General features: G+C 52.6%; 2 protein-coding genes across 4 annotated transcripts in view; one reads left to right on the top strand and one right to left on the bottom strand.

The window, feature by feature from the left end:
• INCENP (inner centromere protein) overlaps nucleotides 1-9,886 on the bottom strand; it is a 23,448-nt gene extending 13,562 nt beyond the window's left edge. Inside the window, exons 1-5 of one of the 3 annotated variants that reach the window (XM_074231309.1) lie at nucleotides 7,937-9,126; nucleotides 5,652-5,799; nucleotides 3,865-3,978; nucleotides 2,637-3,352; nucleotides 953-1,004 (exon numbers count right to left, since the gene is read on the bottom strand). In XM_074231309.1, coding sequence (XP_074087410.1) covers nucleotides 953-1,004; nucleotides 2,637-3,352; nucleotides 3,865-3,978; nucleotides 5,652-5,799; nucleotides 7,937-8,006 — 1,100 coding nt within the window. In that variant the 5' untranslated portion in view covers nucleotides 8,007-9,126. Of the gene's footprint in view, nucleotides 1-952; nucleotides 1,005-2,636; nucleotides 3,353-3,864; nucleotides 3,979-5,651; nucleotides 5,800-7,936; nucleotides 9,127-9,787 lie in introns of those variants that run through there. The other 2 variants (XM_074231311.1, XM_074231308.1) reach the window with 2 other exon arrangements.
• Nucleotides 6,849-15,814, top strand: LOC141519411 (uncharacterized). The gene is made up of 3 exons (XM_074231658.1): nucleotides 6,849-7,143; nucleotides 7,283-10,258; nucleotides 15,657-15,814. The coding sequence occupies exons 2-3, from the start codon at nucleotides 9,571-9,573 to the stop codon at nucleotides 15,812-15,814; spliced, it is 846 nt and encodes a 281-aa protein (XP_074087759.1). The 5' UTR covers nucleotides 6,849-7,143; nucleotides 7,283-9,570.
• Nucleotides 15,815-16,335: the final 521 nt, after the last annotated feature.

Raw genomic sequence — 16,335 nt, forward strand, 5'->3', positions numbered from 1 at the left:
AGGAGAGGTGGGAATAGGGGACAAGGCACCATTTGGAGGGGAGTGGCAGGAAAGTATCTCTGAAAAGAGGGTGCAAAGCCAGAGGGCGCCAAGCTTTCAAGGACAAACAGGAGGCAGGAAGCCTTGGGAGCCTGGGAGTGAGAGATCAGGTGGCTTGAAGGAGAACAATGAGGAGGCCAATGAGGATGCCGGGCAGAGAAGAGCAGCACCCTGCCTCTGGCAGGGTGACCTGTCCACCCCCCCCAGCCCAGGGGGGCCCCCATCCACTACTAGTGGCCCTCCCTGCTGGGCACACAATCCCATGAACTGGGGGGTAGGGAGATGAAATGCAATGATCTAGGAACCAGGAGACCCTAGTCCTCAGCCTAGCCTCCAACCACAATCCTTGAGGGGTGCAGAGTATCCCAGTCTGCTTGTGCCCCACCCTTGATCTAACCCAAGCCAGACCCTGCCCAGTAGGCCAGTCAGACGCTTTCCCACTGTGACCTCCGACAAATCTGGAGGTTTGGCTATGAGAGGTATCCCTGGGCCTCCCTCAAGGACCCCAGAATAAGGACCAGGTGACTCTGGGGCACGAGGGAAGCTGTCCTCTTGGGGAGGCTTCCAGGGCCTGAGGCAAAGGGGTCTAAGCATCCTGCCCCCACCCCGGCCCCCTCAGCTCCACAGAACTGCAGATTGCTAATTAAGCATCCATGGGGTGGTCAGAACCATAGAGAGGGGTCCCGATTCAGCAGAGAGTGCCAGATGGGGAAGTGACCAGAGGCAATCCCCAATGCCCACTCTTGCAGGCTGTGGTGGAAAAGCCAGGGAACACGCAGTGGCTCGAGCCAGTCTGGCCTGCGTTCCGGCTTCTTCTTGAAGGGTCTGGAAGCTTTGGAGATCTTGGTTTCTAGCCCTGGATGTCAGGAGGAGGAAGAGGAGGAGGGACAGGTCAGGGATAAAGGGGTCTCACCTGGATTTCTGGGGCACTTCTATGTCCAGGAGCTTCTCCAGGTAGCTGTGGCCTGAAAGGAAGAATCAACGACAGAGTGGGCAGTCAGGAGGACAGTGTCCCAGGAGGATGAGACTTGGGAGAAAAACTGGGGTTCAAATCCCCCACCTGACTGGCAGACCCTTCATCCTAGTGAGATCAGTGTCTGGTGACTCCTGGGTCTTTGACCCAAGAAAGGGAGAAATCGAGGCACAGGTCCTTCTGGGCCTCTCCATCCTCTGCTGCCACATCAACCTAAGGCTGCAGGGCATGGCCCAGGCTGGGGTGAGAGGAGGCCCTGCCTGGTTCATCCCACCTGAAGTGAAAGGTCTCCTACCAGCTTGGGCAAGGAAGAGCCAGAGTGGGGGAAGCAGGGAACTTTTCAAGCCCATCGTTCCCTGAATTGTGGTATCTGACCAAACTCCCCTGCCATGAAGCAATGAGGAGAGCCAGACGAGGGGGTCCCTGGGTGAGAGCTTCCCCAAACCTCTCTCCCTGCCTCCCCTTAGAATCACTGAGTCAGGACACAGCTAGGCCTGCCAGTTCATCCAGTCTAGCCTTCCCATGTTAGAAAGGGGAAAGCCCCCACTGGAGAAGTGGCCCATCCAGACCTCCTTCCCCTTTATCTGGCTCAGCTCCCAAAATCCAGAATCCTAAAGGGCACTGATTGGCCTGATGCCCCACCTCCTCCCCAAGCCCAGTCAAAGCCTCCTTGACCACAAAGATGCTTTTCTTGGGACCCTGAGCTTTTGCCAAGGGTTGGCTTCAACTTAAGTTACTCTGCAGGGACCATACTTCCCTTGCTTCTCCCCTCCTCACTTCAAGCCCAGGTTCTAGAACACTTGGGATTTGGATGTCCCCAGGACTACTCACGGCTGGAAGGGAGTGTCAGAATGGCCAGAATGAGTTCCTGGAGTCAGGAAGACTCATTTTTTGCATTCAAATCCAGCCTCAGACTCTTGGGAGCTGTGTGACCCTGGGCAAGTCCCTGAACCCTGCCTGCCTCAGTTTTCTCATCTGTAAAATGATCTGGAGAAAGAAACCAAACTATGCCGGTACCTCTACTAAGAAAACCCCAAGGGGGCTTCTCAATACTAAACCTAACCTGGCCAGCCCAGGCAGGTCGTTCAGGGAAGGCTCCAGGGCTCTGCCAGCCCTTTGTTCTTCCCTGTAGGCTGTGGCCCCAGACCACTGACCAGCCCATGCCCTCTGGAATCCAGTAGGGGAGGGGGCCCCACAGCCCTCCGCCCAAGAAGCCCATCAATGGCTTGATCGGACAGATGCCACTATGTCACAGATGGGCAAATGGGTCCAAGACAGGCGGCTCTGCCCAGAGGTCACCAGCAGCTAAGGTCTCCTGGGTTGGGGCTCCCCCAGGTCCCCCGGACACGAGCTCGTCCAGGTCCCCTAGACGAGGGTAGAGACCAGGAGCCAGAGGCAACTCCAATCCCTCCTACAGCCCTCGTCCTTCATTAAAGAGGGGTCTCAGACAAGTCCCCCGATTTCTAGATCGTTCCACCTTCCTCGATTCTGGAATTTCTTCCCAGGGCGGACATCCTAGGACCCTCCCCCTCCCATCATAGCCACACAAGGCAGAGGAGGGCAGATGGCCTGAGAGAGACAAAGGGGCCAAGCTCTAGGTCCCAGGAAATGCTGCCCAACTTACAGATGATGCGGCCAGGGGCTGCAGGCTCCTGGGGCAGTTTCCTGGAGGACCTTCGAGAAGAGCTGAACCTCTTGGGGACCATGGAATACTTATGAATCAAGGAGATCCTGTGAGCCTTGCTGGATTTGCGCACCAGGCTCCGACGCACCGATCGCCGGTCACGGCGGGAGCCCGTTGGGGTCCGGGGGCTTTCCGGCATGTCCCCAGCCTCCGGCTGTGTTCCTGAAGTAGAGGGTGTCCCATCTGACTCAGACATTGTGGGCACCTCATCTTCAGGAGCCGCCGGCCGGGCTATTTGCAGCTTGGTCACAGACCGGGCCAGCCCCACGGAGGCCCCAGATGTCGGCTCGGGGAGGCTTTCCGCTGGCTCGTTGGGCATCACTTTGTCTTCGCAGCCCAAACTTATGACAAAGGAGAGGTTCTGGTTGGCCATCCTGGCCTGGTTGGCTGCCAGCCACTTCTTGGCACTCCGTTGCTCATTGACACTGATCTCCACGAAGGGCAGGAGTCCATCCCCCAGTGGCAGGTTGGTGGGCTCTTTAGTGAGCACTGTGGGGGACTCTGGGGGTGAGGCGGCAGTTGCCGCCTGGGTGCGAGTCACCCGGGGGATTGAGCCATTCTCGGCTGCCACCAGGACCAGCCTTTCCAGCTTGTCTTTGCTCCGAAGCAGCCGACGGCTCTGCTGGCTGCTTCTGTGGCTAGCACGTCGGGACAACCTATGTGAGAGGAGAAGTTGAGGCAGGTGCTGAGATTGGAGCCAAGCTAAGTAGGTCTGTCAGCCTACCACGGCATCAGGCTTCGAGAAAGGCAAAGGTGGAATCCCTGCCCTCAATGAGCTGGGAGCAGAGAGAATGCTAGACTTGGAGCCAGGAAGGCCCAAGTTCGAATGCCATCTCAGATGCTTGGCAGCTGGGCGACCCTGGACAAGTCACTGTACCAGCTTGCTCAATTTCCTCATCTGTAAAATGAGGGTTTTGGAATCAAGGGCCTCCAAAACCCCTGGTTCAAATCCATGGTCCTAGACCCCTGAGGGCACCTGCCCAACCCCAGCTTCTGCTCTGCCCCCCCCACACACACACACTCACTCGCAGAGCTGAGCGCTCTACATCATTACAAGGCCACGACTGGAAAGGCCTTCTGCACCAGCCAACAAGGCTGACCCAGTGAAAGGGCTGGGGTCCGCTGTCCTGCCTGGCCTGCTTGGCCCCAGGGTCCAGCATCTACCTACCTTTTCCTGGTCGGGGGCATGTTCTCATCCTGGATGGAAGAAAACCGTTTCTTCTTCCGGTGGTTCCTCTGAGATGGAGTCTTGGGCATCAGCTCAGGCTCCACACTGAAGTCACTGAGGGGCAGAAGAGAAAGGAGGAGCGGCATGGCTCTGGCAGCTGCTCCAACAGGCGGCACCACCTGGGCCTGCCTGGCCCTCTGGGCCATCCTTGCCCAGAGGTGTTGCTGGGCCCCACCCCATCTCCACAGCATTCAGAGAAGATGAGACCTGGACCCCAGCGGGGCCCCCCAAGAGGCCCAGAGAGGTCATCGATTGCCTCAAGCTCTGAGGAGGCTTGATGGGATTGGGGACCCATTCTCCCCCCGCCCCAGATGCAGGCTCAGAGAGGGCAGCAAAGTGGCCTGGGAGTCAGGGAGCCCTGAGGTAACCCCATAAGAAGGGGATCATCTCAGTGCCTGTCCCAGGGCTAGAGCTCACAATAGTCAAGCACTCTGCCAACCTTGCACTTTGGCACAGCAGGTTCTATGCCATGCCAAGGCTGGAAAGTTCATTTAGCCTTTATCCTTAGGTTCCCCAAGGTGGCCCAGTTCAGGCAGCCTCTTTCCCTGCCGCTTTAGCTCTGGCAACAGATCCAGGATCCCTACTACCCACACTGCTTCAGATCTCATGTTTACAATTACAGCAGAATGAGAGGATCAGCCCAGAGGAGCCCCACTCAGCCTCCAGCCATCCAGCTGCAGAGATCACCCCTCCTCACTCACCACACCAGGTGACAGGTACTAACTCAAGGACATGGAGGCAGAGCCCCGAGGATGGGGGCTGGAGGTGGTGGGGAGGGAGAAGCTAGAGCATGAGAAGAGACTGAGAAGAGGAAGGGAGCAAGGAATTGGTGAATCTTAGTATTGGAGAGGCCAGGACGCCCGATTGCAAATGGCCACTAGGATACATGGAAGAGGCCGTGAGCTTAATGATCAGCACTGCCCGGGGGAGGCCAACATCTGAAGCTGGGGCAGGGGGGGGACCCAGCTCTGTGCACATCCCTAGGAATTCTAGAGCCGTTCCACAGAGAAGGAAGCATCTTCTTCTCTGAGTTTTGAACAAAGCCTGCATGAGAAGAGGAGAGGAAAGGGGGAAGGGAAGAAGGAAAAAGGGAAGGAAGGAGAGAAGAAGAAAGGGAGAAAGGAAAGAGGGAAGAAGGGAGGGAGAAAGAAGGGAGAGAGGGAAGGAAGGGAAAAGTAAAGAAAGAAGAAGGGAGGGAGGAAGAAGAAGGTAGGAGGGAAAGAAGGAGAAAAGGAAGGGAGGAGGGGAAGAAGGGAAGAAGGAAAAAAGAAGAGGGAAGAAGGAAGAGAAAGGGAGGGAAGGAAGGAAGGAAAGGAGAAAGGAAAGAAAGAAGGAAGGAAAGAAAGAAGAAGGGAGGAAGGAAAGAGGGAAGGAGAGAGGAAGGAAGAAGGGAGGGAGGGAAAGAAGAAAAAGGGAAAAAGAAAGGAAGCAAAGAAAAAAACAGCAGAGAAGGAAAGAGAAAAGTAAAAGTCAATAAATAAAAGAGAGAGGACGGGAGAGAAAGAAGAGGAGAAAACCCCCCCAAACTGGCAGAACTTGGACAGGTAGAGAATGAAGCACAAACCGATTTCTCAGGTGCTTTGCCTCTGCCTGGATGGGACAAAGGCTTCCCTAAGGCTCCGGCCTTGGAACTGTTTTTGTCTACGATCCTTCAAGTTCAGTGTCCTGGACCCCCAGTCCTTTGTCACCACAAAGGGCATCACATGGGCCCCTTTGCCCAGATTTACCTGGAGAACATCTTCAGGGCTTCCTCCTTAATCTCCTGCAGCCACACCATGTCCTTGTTGTCCACATTGCAAATAAAATCCATCAGTTTGGTGCTGCAGACCTCCAGGATGCTTGCAGAGCCCATGGTGGGGGTCCCCATGGTTCCACCTACACACCAGAGCAGAAGGGAAGGCAATCACTATAATGTTCAGGGTTTTAAACGCAGATCACCTGCTAGGGAAGCCAGTCTGAGCAGCTTCTGGCAATGCTCAGAGAAGGGGAAGGGCCCCCAGGCTCAGTCATTAAGGTCTTCCACCCTGAACCCACTACTCATTGGCAGTTGCCTGGGATGCCAAGAAATCCTGGCATCCCCAAAAGCAGAGACCACCATGCCTTGCTTGATGTGGGTGCTTGCTGATATTGAGATCAAATCCCTCAGTGAATTTCCCTTTTTCCACTCCAAGTAGGAAGTCTGCTTCTCGGCTTGGGCCATACTATCTTCCCCCCACCCTCCCTGTAGACCAGAAATCTCACTCAGAAAGGTGGAATGTATGTCAGGGACCAAACCACTGGTTATGAAATCATTCTAGGAAGGAGGTGCCCATCAGTCACCCTAGCCTGCTAACCTCTCCCTGTAGGTTATCTCCCCCAAAGACAGGCACCAGCTCTGCTAGCTTGGGTTCGCAGGGTTAAACCCAGAAGTTGGCCCAGAGAAAGCACTCCCTCCCTCCCTATTTGTCATCCCTAATTGTTAAGCTGTTCGGTTTGTGTCTGGGTGGGAAGTGGGAAGGTCAGCCACCCAGGACCCAGGAAGATGCCTGGCAGGGAGAAGCCACTTAATCGGAGGCCTGGTGATTGACTGAATGACCACAAGAGCCAGTGAACTGCATCTGGGATCCCAGAAGCTCTGATTGAGGCTCAGGGGGCAGACCTCAGCTCTCCCTCATAGAGGGGCCAGAAATCACTGGCAGCTGAGGGCCCTTCTAGCCCTGACCCAGGAACTCTAGGGATGAATAGCCCTGCTCACTAAGGCAGGTGGGGGTCAGACACCATTCTTCTCCCTCACCTGCTTAAGCCCCCAAAAGGCAGCTTTGTTCAGCAAGGAGTGACTTGGGAACTCAGGCAGCCCCACCTTGGGGAGGGCCTTGGAGTGTCGGGAGGTCATTTCAGCTGCTGTCCAGCCCATCCAGAATCCCCAGGAACTCAACATTCTCATTTCTGCTGAAAAGCAGCAGCCAGCCTTCCTTCCTTCCTTCCTCCCTCCCTTCCACCAGTTAAGGTCAAAATGCCCCCTCTTCATTCTAATTGATCCTTTCCATTCAGCATCCTGAGGGGGACACAGGTCCTGCTGATCCATCCCCCAAGGCCATCACCAACCCACCCAGAGCAAAGCAACCAAGAGGGTGAAGGTAGATGCCGCTGCTCAGATTCTTCCCTGGTGACTCACAGCACCACAAGCCCCAACTGGAGGAGGTCAGGTCTCCCCAGTGAAAGGAGCCTTCAATTCCAGAGGTAAGGGGCAGCTGGACAGAGGGACACAGTCAGGTCCACACACACAATGGATCTGGATCTCAGGCCCATTACTGTTACTAATAACAACTTCAAGGTTTGCAAAGCCCTTTACACATGTCATCTCATTTGATCCTCACAGAAACTCTGGGAGAGAGGGGCTTTTATTGTCCCCTCTTGACAGCTGAGGGACTGAGGCAGACTGGGAGAAGTGACTTGCCTAGGGTCACACAACTGGTAAGTGTCTAAACTGAGGTCCTGTTTACTCCAGGACCAAAGCCCTATCCACGGTGCCACCAGCTGAGAGCATGGCATTGGGCCCCCCCCAAAGGAGACAGCACCAACATGGGAACCCCACTCTCCCCCAACTGAGGGCCACAAACACTTTGATGGCTGTTGTGGAAGGTCAGTTGTGCATCGGATGAGGGGCCAATGGTAGAGGCCCAAAGGGACACAGAAGATAAACACTCCAACTCTTGCCCTTCCAGAGCTTGGGGAGTCTACTGGGGAGCTGCCTCACACACATGTCAGTGTAACACAAGAGTATAAGGAGCCAGGCCAAGCAATTCAGGGAGACTGAAGGGGCAGATTTCTCTCAGCTTTGGGGTTCTCTCATCAAACCGGGCCTCTTCAGGGACCCCAGGACAACAAATGTCCAAGTGTCTTCCAGGGACAGAAAAATAAGACAACAACCCCCAAACACTGCTGGCCTCCTTCAGGGATCCAAACCCAGTCAGACACCGGCTGCTCCCCCTCACCCCAGACCCCAACACATCCTGGCACCACTCATGCTCACCAATGGGCCTGTGGCCACACGAGGGATGCCTTATTATCCCTTGTGCTCCCAGGCCCCATTTTTTGGCCATTTCTTGGCCACTTAGAGCCAACAAGGAACTTTCTAACCAACTGTCCTGTTAGGACTCAGGTGAACTGTTGGGAGTTCCAGAATTCTGTGGGAGTTGGTGAGAGAAGGACCGGTAGGGGAGAGCCGCAGGAGAGATAGATGGCATCATGATGGCAAGCCATGAAGGGCTGGCCATGAAGAGAGGGCCTTGGAGCTGGAAGACCAGGGCATTGATCTGACCCGTTCTAACACTGACTACTCATGAACCCAGGCAAGTCACCTGCCTCTCCTTAGGCCTATAAGATGGGGGGGGGGGGGTGTACCCTTCTGCTCTAACAACACTCAGATCCTCACTCCTCTTTCCTCAGATGGAGGAGACTGTCCCCAAAAGCCAACATGGCTTTCCCCTCTTAGGCTCCCAAATGATTTTAGAAGTATCAGTCTGGGACTGAGTCCGACCAAAGTGATTGATGTTAGTCCTTCACATTCTCGGAGAAGACACGACCGTAATGTCAGGGAGGTGATGCCATGGCAAGCTGGTGAACTGGATTTCGGTGGGGGGGTGCAGGGGAGGGCTGGGCTGTCCGCAGCCTCTCTTTCTCTTCCAGTCATCTGGGTCCAGCGGCCAGCTATGGATCGGGACGACCGGAGGTGGCTGTGGATGCAGGGGAGACCTTGGCCTTCTTAAGTTAAGGTTATGCCCAGATCCCAATTGAGATGATGCCCAGCCGGTGGTTAAGGGTAGGTAAGAGGGAGGAGGCCAAGTGTGACCACTTCTGAGATAAATTATTTAGACTGGGAGGACGAGACCCTCAGGGTCTTAAGAAGGCTCTTAAAGGGGGGGGGAAGCAAAGAGCCTCTTCTGTCTGGAACCACAGAGAGCTGCATCTGGAAGGGCAAGAGCCTCGGGATTTCTGCCCAAAGCAGAAAAATCTGCTTTGCATTCACTCTCAACCAGTAAGAGCCCCCAGTGACCAAGTGGGCTTAGCCTGAGCCCTGCTGTTGGCAGCGGAGAAGAGCCAGAGGTCTGGGGCCTCTGACAGAAGGGATGCCCCTTGCAGAGTTAGTCTCAACCATCCTGGCAAATCTGGACTCAAATTCTTTGAAATCCCCGCTCTAGAGAAGGGGAAGGGCGGCCTGGCAGTGAGGGTTGGCCCCGGGGGCACGGAGCCGGCTCATCGGAAGCCACCACGGCTCTGATCCCCATCTGCAGGGGGCGATGGGGGGCCGGCCCGTGACTCCCAGGAGGAGGGGGGAGGGAGCCCCCCACCCCGTGAGGGCAGAAGCCTGAGGCCAGGCCCAGGCCCAGGCGGGTTTCTGCAGCGTCTGCCAGGAAGCAGGGCTGGTGGGGCCCGGCCGCGGGGTGGGTCTGGGGTCTGCTCCGCTTTAACCTAGCGGGCTCTCGGTGGGTGGGTGAGGGGGAAGGAAGAAATGCGTGGGAGACCCTCCCCTGGAGCTCCCCTCGGCTTGGGGCGCATCTCTCCCCGGCCCCCAAACCAAAACGGGCCACGCCAGGGGGCCCCGCTTCCGAGCCAGCCCGCCTGCACGCTTGGGCCGGGGGTCCCCTGGGCTCCCCGCCAGTGTAGATGCTGAAGAGGGAGCTGCCCCCGGGGGCCTGCGCTCCCCCAGCCCCAGCCCTGCAGCGGGAGCCCCCAGTGAAGAGGGGCGGGCGGGCCCGCAGGCCCCCGGGGGCCCCAGCGCTGTCAGGCAGGGCGGGGCCACGTTTGGGGGCGCGGGCCCCGCCTCAGGCTCCCCGCAGCGCGCGGGCTGTCACGGGGGGAGGGGACGCGGCCGCAGCCTCACCTGGCTCGTCTCACCTGGCTCGTTCCGGCCCGGCCCCGCGTCCCGAGTCCCGCGGCGTCTCCCCCGCGGGCTCCGCAGCCGCGGCCGGTGAAGCGCGGGTGAAAGCGACGATTTTCAAACCAGCAGACGCGGCCAATCATGGGAGAGACGGGGGCGGGCCGCCGCCGAGAAGCCGGCCAGTAGTGGCGCGGCGGGCTCCCTCTCGAGCGTCTATTGGCCGACGCGGCTGGCAATCCGAGCTCGGCGGAGGCGGGGCCCTCGCAAAAGCCGCTGGCTTCCGCTTTGAGCGGGCGGGGGCGGCGGCCCGGAAGACTACGAGTCCCGGCGTGGGAGCGGAGCCGGACTTTTGTTTACTTTCCTGCCCTTCATTCATTCGTTCGGTTCTCTGGTCTAGTTCATTGAAAGAATCCTCCCCGGGGCCTGGGACCCGGATGAGTAAAGCGTGGGGCCCTCGAGCCGGCCCAAGGCAAGGCGGGGGGGGGGGGGGGGGGGGCAGAAGGGGGGTCGGCGAGGAAGGAAAAGGAACAGACCGGTGGGCGAGCATGGGCCGCCCAAGGCCGGGGCCCAGAGGAGGCCTGACCCAGGGACTGGACACTAGAAGCACTGGGGCTGAGGCTAGGGCACTAAGTGGGGGGGGGCTCATCAAGCTCATCTAAAGGTAGTGAAATGAGGGCCGGCTGGGTTCAAAACCGGCCTCAGACACTTAATAATGACCTAGCTGTGTGGCCTTGGGCAAGCCACTCAACCCCATTTGCCTTGTAAAAAAAACCTAAAAAAAAAAGGTAGTGAAATGGGCACAAATCCTCAGCATTTATCTCTATATACCTATTGCCAATAAAGTCCAGCATGGAGAGAAATCCATGCAAAGCAACTGCAGAGGGCCGGGCCTCCTGGCCTAGGAATACAATGAGGTTAGGCTGAGCCAAAGACAATTCTACCCAAATCAAATCACTTCACAAATTATGGAGCTAGGAAAAAAAAAACGGTAAAATTCCCTGGAGCAACCAAAGGGCAGGAATATCAAGGGAACTGATAGAAACACAGAGGAAGTTGGTCTAGTTGTACCAGATCTAAAACTATATTACAGTCCAGAGATACATGGCTTGGTAATCTGTTTGACGAATTCTGGAACAAAAACTCCTCACTCAACTGCTGGGAAAACAGTATTACAAAAGCTAGACCTAGACCTGCACCTCACACCCAGTACGAAAATAAGGTGAAAACTGGGGACAGGATTTAGGCATAAAGTAATAGCAGAGATAAGAGAACAAGAAATACTCTTAGATCTATGGAAAGGGGAGAAATTTGTGATCAAACAAGGGATAGAGAACAAATTATAAAAAAATGGATGATTTTGACTATTAAATCGGCACAAAACCAATGCAGCCAAGTTTAGAAGGTATGCAGAAAGCTGGGGAAAAAAACTTTCACATCTTGTGTTTCTAATAAAGGAGTCATTCCTGAAATAGAGAATGCAATCAAATTTATATCATTCCCCAATTGATAGTCAAAGGCTATAAAGAGGAAATCAGATTGGCTAAGATGACAGAAAAGGAAAATGATCAATGAGAGAAAGTGGAAAAATTGGGAGATTAACTCCACTGTTGAGTGAACTGATCTAGCCATTCTGGAGAACAATTGAACTGTGCCTAAAGAGCAATAAAACTGATCATACACTTTGATCCAGCAATCATATACTAGGCCTATATCCCAAATCATAAACAGGAAAAGTCTCATGTTCAAAAATAGTCACTTTTTGTGGTGACAAAAATTGAGGGGATGAGGCAGCTAGGTGGCACAGTGGATACAGCACCAGCCCTGGAGACAGGAGTTCAAATCCAACCTCAGACATTTAATAATTACCTAGCTGTGTGACCCTGGGCAAGCCACTTAACCCCATTTGCCTCGAGAACCCCCCCCAATTTTTTTTTCTTTTGTTCTCAAAAGACCATGACATCAGGGGGGTGATGCCTTGACAAGCACATGAATTGAATTTGAGGGGGAGCTGTGCTAAGTCCTCAGCCTCACTTTCAGAGCCATTTGGATCCAGTCACTGTTCAGATATGGATTGGACAAATTGGAGGTGGCCCTGGATGCAAGTGACTTGCCCAAGGTCACACAGAGTCGAGTGCCTTAAGGTCACATTTGAACTCCCATCCACCTGACTTCAAAGCCAGTGCTCTATCCACTACAGAATCACTGAAAAAATGTAAGGGTGGTCTCGAGGGACCAGGTCTCAAACTATTGTAAATCAGCAATTATCAAAACCAATTCTAACAGGGGTCCTGGAGCAGTGGGTGAATAGAATGTATTAGGTACACAATGCACAGTAGCAAATGACTATAGTAATCTGGTATTTGATATTCAAATAAAGACCTAGATTTTGGGGACCCCAATTCACTATTTGACAAAAATTGCAGGAAAAAAGTTTGACAGAAATTAGGTAAAGGTCAACATCCCAGTTTACCTAGATGAGGTTAAAATGGATATGTGTTAGACATAAGGGTGTTACCATTAGCAAATTAGAGAAACATGGACTAGTATGACTGTCAGATCTATGGATAAGGGAAGAATTTATAACCAAATACAAGGGAGCATTATGGGATGTAAAATGGATAATTATTACATTAAAGAGCTTTTAAACAAAACCAATCTGGCCAAGATTAGAAGGAAAGGAGAAAGATGAAAACAATTTTTATGTGTGATATAAGCCTCATTTCTCAAATATAGAGAGCTGAATCAAATCTAAAAAGAATAGAAGTCAAAAGATACATGGTCAAAAGACCTGAACTGGCAGTTTACAGATGAAGAAATTAAAGCTATCTATATGCATATAAAAATTAACTGACTTCATTACAAAAATGCAAATTTGGGGCAGCTAGGTGGCACAGTAAATAGAGCACTGGCCCTGGAGTCAGGAGGACCTGAGTTTAAATCTGACCTCAGACACTTAATAATTACCTAGTGTGACCTTGGGCAAGTCATTTGACCCCATTGCTTTGCAAAAACCTAAAGAAAAAAATGCCAATTAAAACGAACTCTGAACTACTTCACAGCTCTCAAATTGACTACTATGACAAAAGGAAAATGACCTAATGAAAGGAATGTGGGAAAACTGGGACACTAATGCATTGTTGGTGAAGTTGTGAACCTATCCAATTATGAACTATGCCCAAAGGGCAATGAATGTGTGCATACTCTGACTCAGCAATACCACTTGTGGGTCTGTATCCCAAAGAGATTTTTATAAAAAAGGAAAATGAAAGGGAACTATATGCACAAAAATATAGTAAGTAGCTCTTTCTGTGGTGGCAAAGAATAGAAAACTGAGGGAATGCTCATCAATTGGGGAGTGGCTAGACCATTTGTGGTATATGGTTGTGATGGTTTATTACTGGGAAATGAGAAGATGCTCTTAGAAAAATCTGGAAAGGTGAACTGTTGCAAAAGTAAAATAAGCTGAACCAAGAGATTATATATAGCAATGGCAATATTATATGATGATCATCTGTGAATAACTTACCTATTCTCAGCAATACAATGATCCAAGACAAGGACTCATGATGAAAAATGCTACCTACAAAGAAACAACTGATGAATCTGCATGAAGATAACCCCATACCATCTCATTTTTCTTGGGGGCTTTTTCCCTTTTTTTTTTCTTGCACATGTAAATGCACATGAGTGCACATGTATAAGCCTCTATCAGATTGCTTGCCTTCTGGATGAGAGGGGGAGGGGAGGAAGAGATGATTTGGAATTCAAATTTTTTTAAAAAGTTTATTTTTCCTCAAATGTAAAAAAATGTAACATTCATTTTTAAAACTCAGTTCCAAATTCTCTTACCACCTTTCATTGAGAAAGGCAATTCAATATAAATTATATATGGATAGTAATGCCAAACATTTCCAAATTAGTTGATGCTTAGCCTGCCTTCTCAAAGGCCACAACATCTGGGAGGTGCTGCCATGACCAGCAGGTGAATTGGATTGGAGTGAGGGGGCTAAGTCACCAGTCTCACTTTCTCCTCCAGAATCACCTGGGTCTGGTGGCCAGATATGGATCAGGACAACTGGAGATGACCGTGGATTCGAGGCAGTCAGGGTTAAGTGACTTGCCCAAGGTCACAGAGCTAGTAGTGTCAGGTGTCTGAGGCTGGATTTGAACTCCTGTCCTCCTGTCTCCAAGGCCAGTGCTCTGTGTCATCTAGCTATCCTCCATAGTAGTTATACTTTGAAAGATAAAGAAAAGATAAAGAAAAAGTATGCTTCAACAGGTATTCCAACACCATTTCTTGCTCAGGGGATGAAGAGCATTTTTAATCATTAGTCCTTCAGTGTTCTCTTGGGTCATTGCTGAGAAGTCATTCACAAGGTTATCATCCAGGAATTTTGCTTTGCATTAGCTCGTGTCTTGTTTTTCTGAGAGCATTCTTCTCATTTCTTATAACAAGATGGTATTCCATTATCACGCTCCACAATTTTTCAGCCCAACTGTTGGGAATCCCCTCAATTTCCAATTTGTCACTAGAAAAGAGCAGCTATAAGTATTTTTGTACATGTAGGTTCTTTTCCTTTTTTGTGTTTTGTGTGGTTTTGTTTTGGGTTATTTTGGTCTCTTTTGGAATATAGACAATGGTATTGCTCAGGCAATGAGGATGTATGGCTTAATAGCTCTTTGAGTATAGTTCCACATTGCTATGCAGAAGGGTTGAATCCCTTCACAACTCCACCAACAATCCATTTCTCTCCCCTCTCCAACATTTGTTACTACTTCTATTAGCAAATCTAATAGGTATGAGGTAGCACCTCAGAATTATTTTAATGTTTTTAATATTTTGACATATTTTACTTAACCTGAAAACTGTATCTCTTGATCATTTATCAGTTGGACAGTGGCTTTTAATTTTACAAATCTGAATAAATTCTGTTTGCGAAATGAGGCCTTTTATAAGAGAAACGTGCTTCAAAAACTTTTTTCAGTCTTATATACTTTTTCCTCCATCCTATGTTCATTCTATTCTTTCACCTTGTTCCCCCCCAAACATGTTTTGCTTCTTCCAATCTTCCCCTTCCCCAATCTGCCCTGTCTTCTATCAACTCTCTCCCCACCCCCCACCCCCTTTTTAAATTCCCTTTCCCTCCAATTTTCCTTTAGTGTAAGATTTCTATTGGGCAGCAGTGGATAGAGCCCTGGTCTTGGAGTCAGGAGGGCGGGACTTCGAATCCCACCTCAGACACCGGACTCTTTCCTGTGTGACCCTGATTGCCTTGCATCTCCAGTTGTCCTGATCCATATCTGGTCATTGAACTTAGAAGACTCTGGAGGAGAAAGTGAGGCTGGAGATTTAGCACAGCGCCCCCTCAAAACCAATTCATGTGCTTGTCATGGCATCACCTCCCCATTAGATTTCTATACTCAATTGAGTGTGCATGTCATTGCCCCTGAGTCAATTCTGATCAGAGTAGGGTTTTCTCTCTCCCTCTCACCTCCCCTTTCTTCCCCCCCCAGAGTAAAAGGATTTTTCCTGCCTCTTTTATTGGACATAATCTCCATTCTATCTGCCCCTTTCCTTCTCTCCCAGGGTAGTCTTCTCTCGCCCCTTTTATTGTTTCAGACATCCCTCAACATTGGCCGCACTCCTGTGCTGTCTTTGTATACTCCTGTCTTAATAAAGTTCTGAGGCACCAAGATCGTCTTTCCCTGCAGGAAACATTTTATTTAAATATGAAAGATAAAAAATTTGTGATTTTTTCCTTAAATATGGAAAATGGAAAAATAATCATGAGCAAACATGTCGGGAAGTGGCTGTGGTTCCTGCGGCCTCTTCGGTCCCCTTCCGACCACGGGCAAATCCCTTGGTTTCTAGGGGCCGTACGTGGCAGAGGAGTCGCTGCCCAAAGCAACCAGACGCAGGCTGATCCCTCACTGCGTCTTTGGGGAGGCGGGGGGCCGCCAGCCTGGGACGGGCACCGGAGAGCCGGGCACCGGAGAGCCGGGCGGGAGTGGCTTCTGGGGAAAGCCTAGGCCCGGCGGGTGCTGGGGTGGTGGGCCCGCCCCTAACCCCCGAGGGTCCCCGAGCCCCGCGGCGGGCCCTCGGTCCGGGTGGGCCGGAGCCGGCTCCGGGGGCGCGGCGGGGGTCGCGCCGTGAGCCCGGCCCGGCCTCTTCCGGTGTCCCCGGTGCCTACACCGCGCCTGGCTGTAGACAGCAGGCGTTAATGAGTGCTTGTTCGCTGAGGGGCCGAGGCTGGAGCGGCCGGAACAGGGTCACCGGGCAGCGGGCCTACATTCGAACCGGGCCCAGCGCGGGTCTCCGGCCGGCCGCCCCTCTCTAGCCTGCCCGCGCGACTTCCGGCCGCACTGGCGCCCTCTTCCGGCACGCCCTCCAGACTTCCGCTCGCGGCCGCTAGAGACCTGTAGGCGGCGGAGGGACTTCTGGGCTTTAAAAGGCGGCGCAGGCGCAGACGGCCCCGACGCCATCTTGGCCCCTCCGTCCTCTCCGGCACCGGGCGCGTCTAACAGCGCGGAGCGCTAGGCCGGAGCTCGGC

This window comes from Macrotis lagotis, chromosome 3 (assembly GCF_037893015.1).
Source record: "Macrotis lagotis isolate mMagLag1 chromosome 3, bilby.v1.9.chrom.fasta, whole genome shotgun sequence".
Classification (NCBI taxonomy): Eukaryota; Metazoa; Chordata; class Mammalia; order Peramelemorphia; family Peramelidae; genus Macrotis; species Macrotis lagotis.

Bases quoted from the DNA above. Each gene is read 5' to 3' on its own strand.
- LOC141519411 (XM_074231658.1), top strand. From the start codon at position 9,571: ATGCTGAAGAGGGAGCTGCCCCCGGGGGCCTGCGCTCCCCCAGCCCCA. The intron at 10,259-15,656 runs GCGGGGGGGGGG...CTTGGTTTCTAG, and splicing joins TCGAGCCGGCCCAAGGCAAG to GGGCCGTACGTGGCAGAGGA.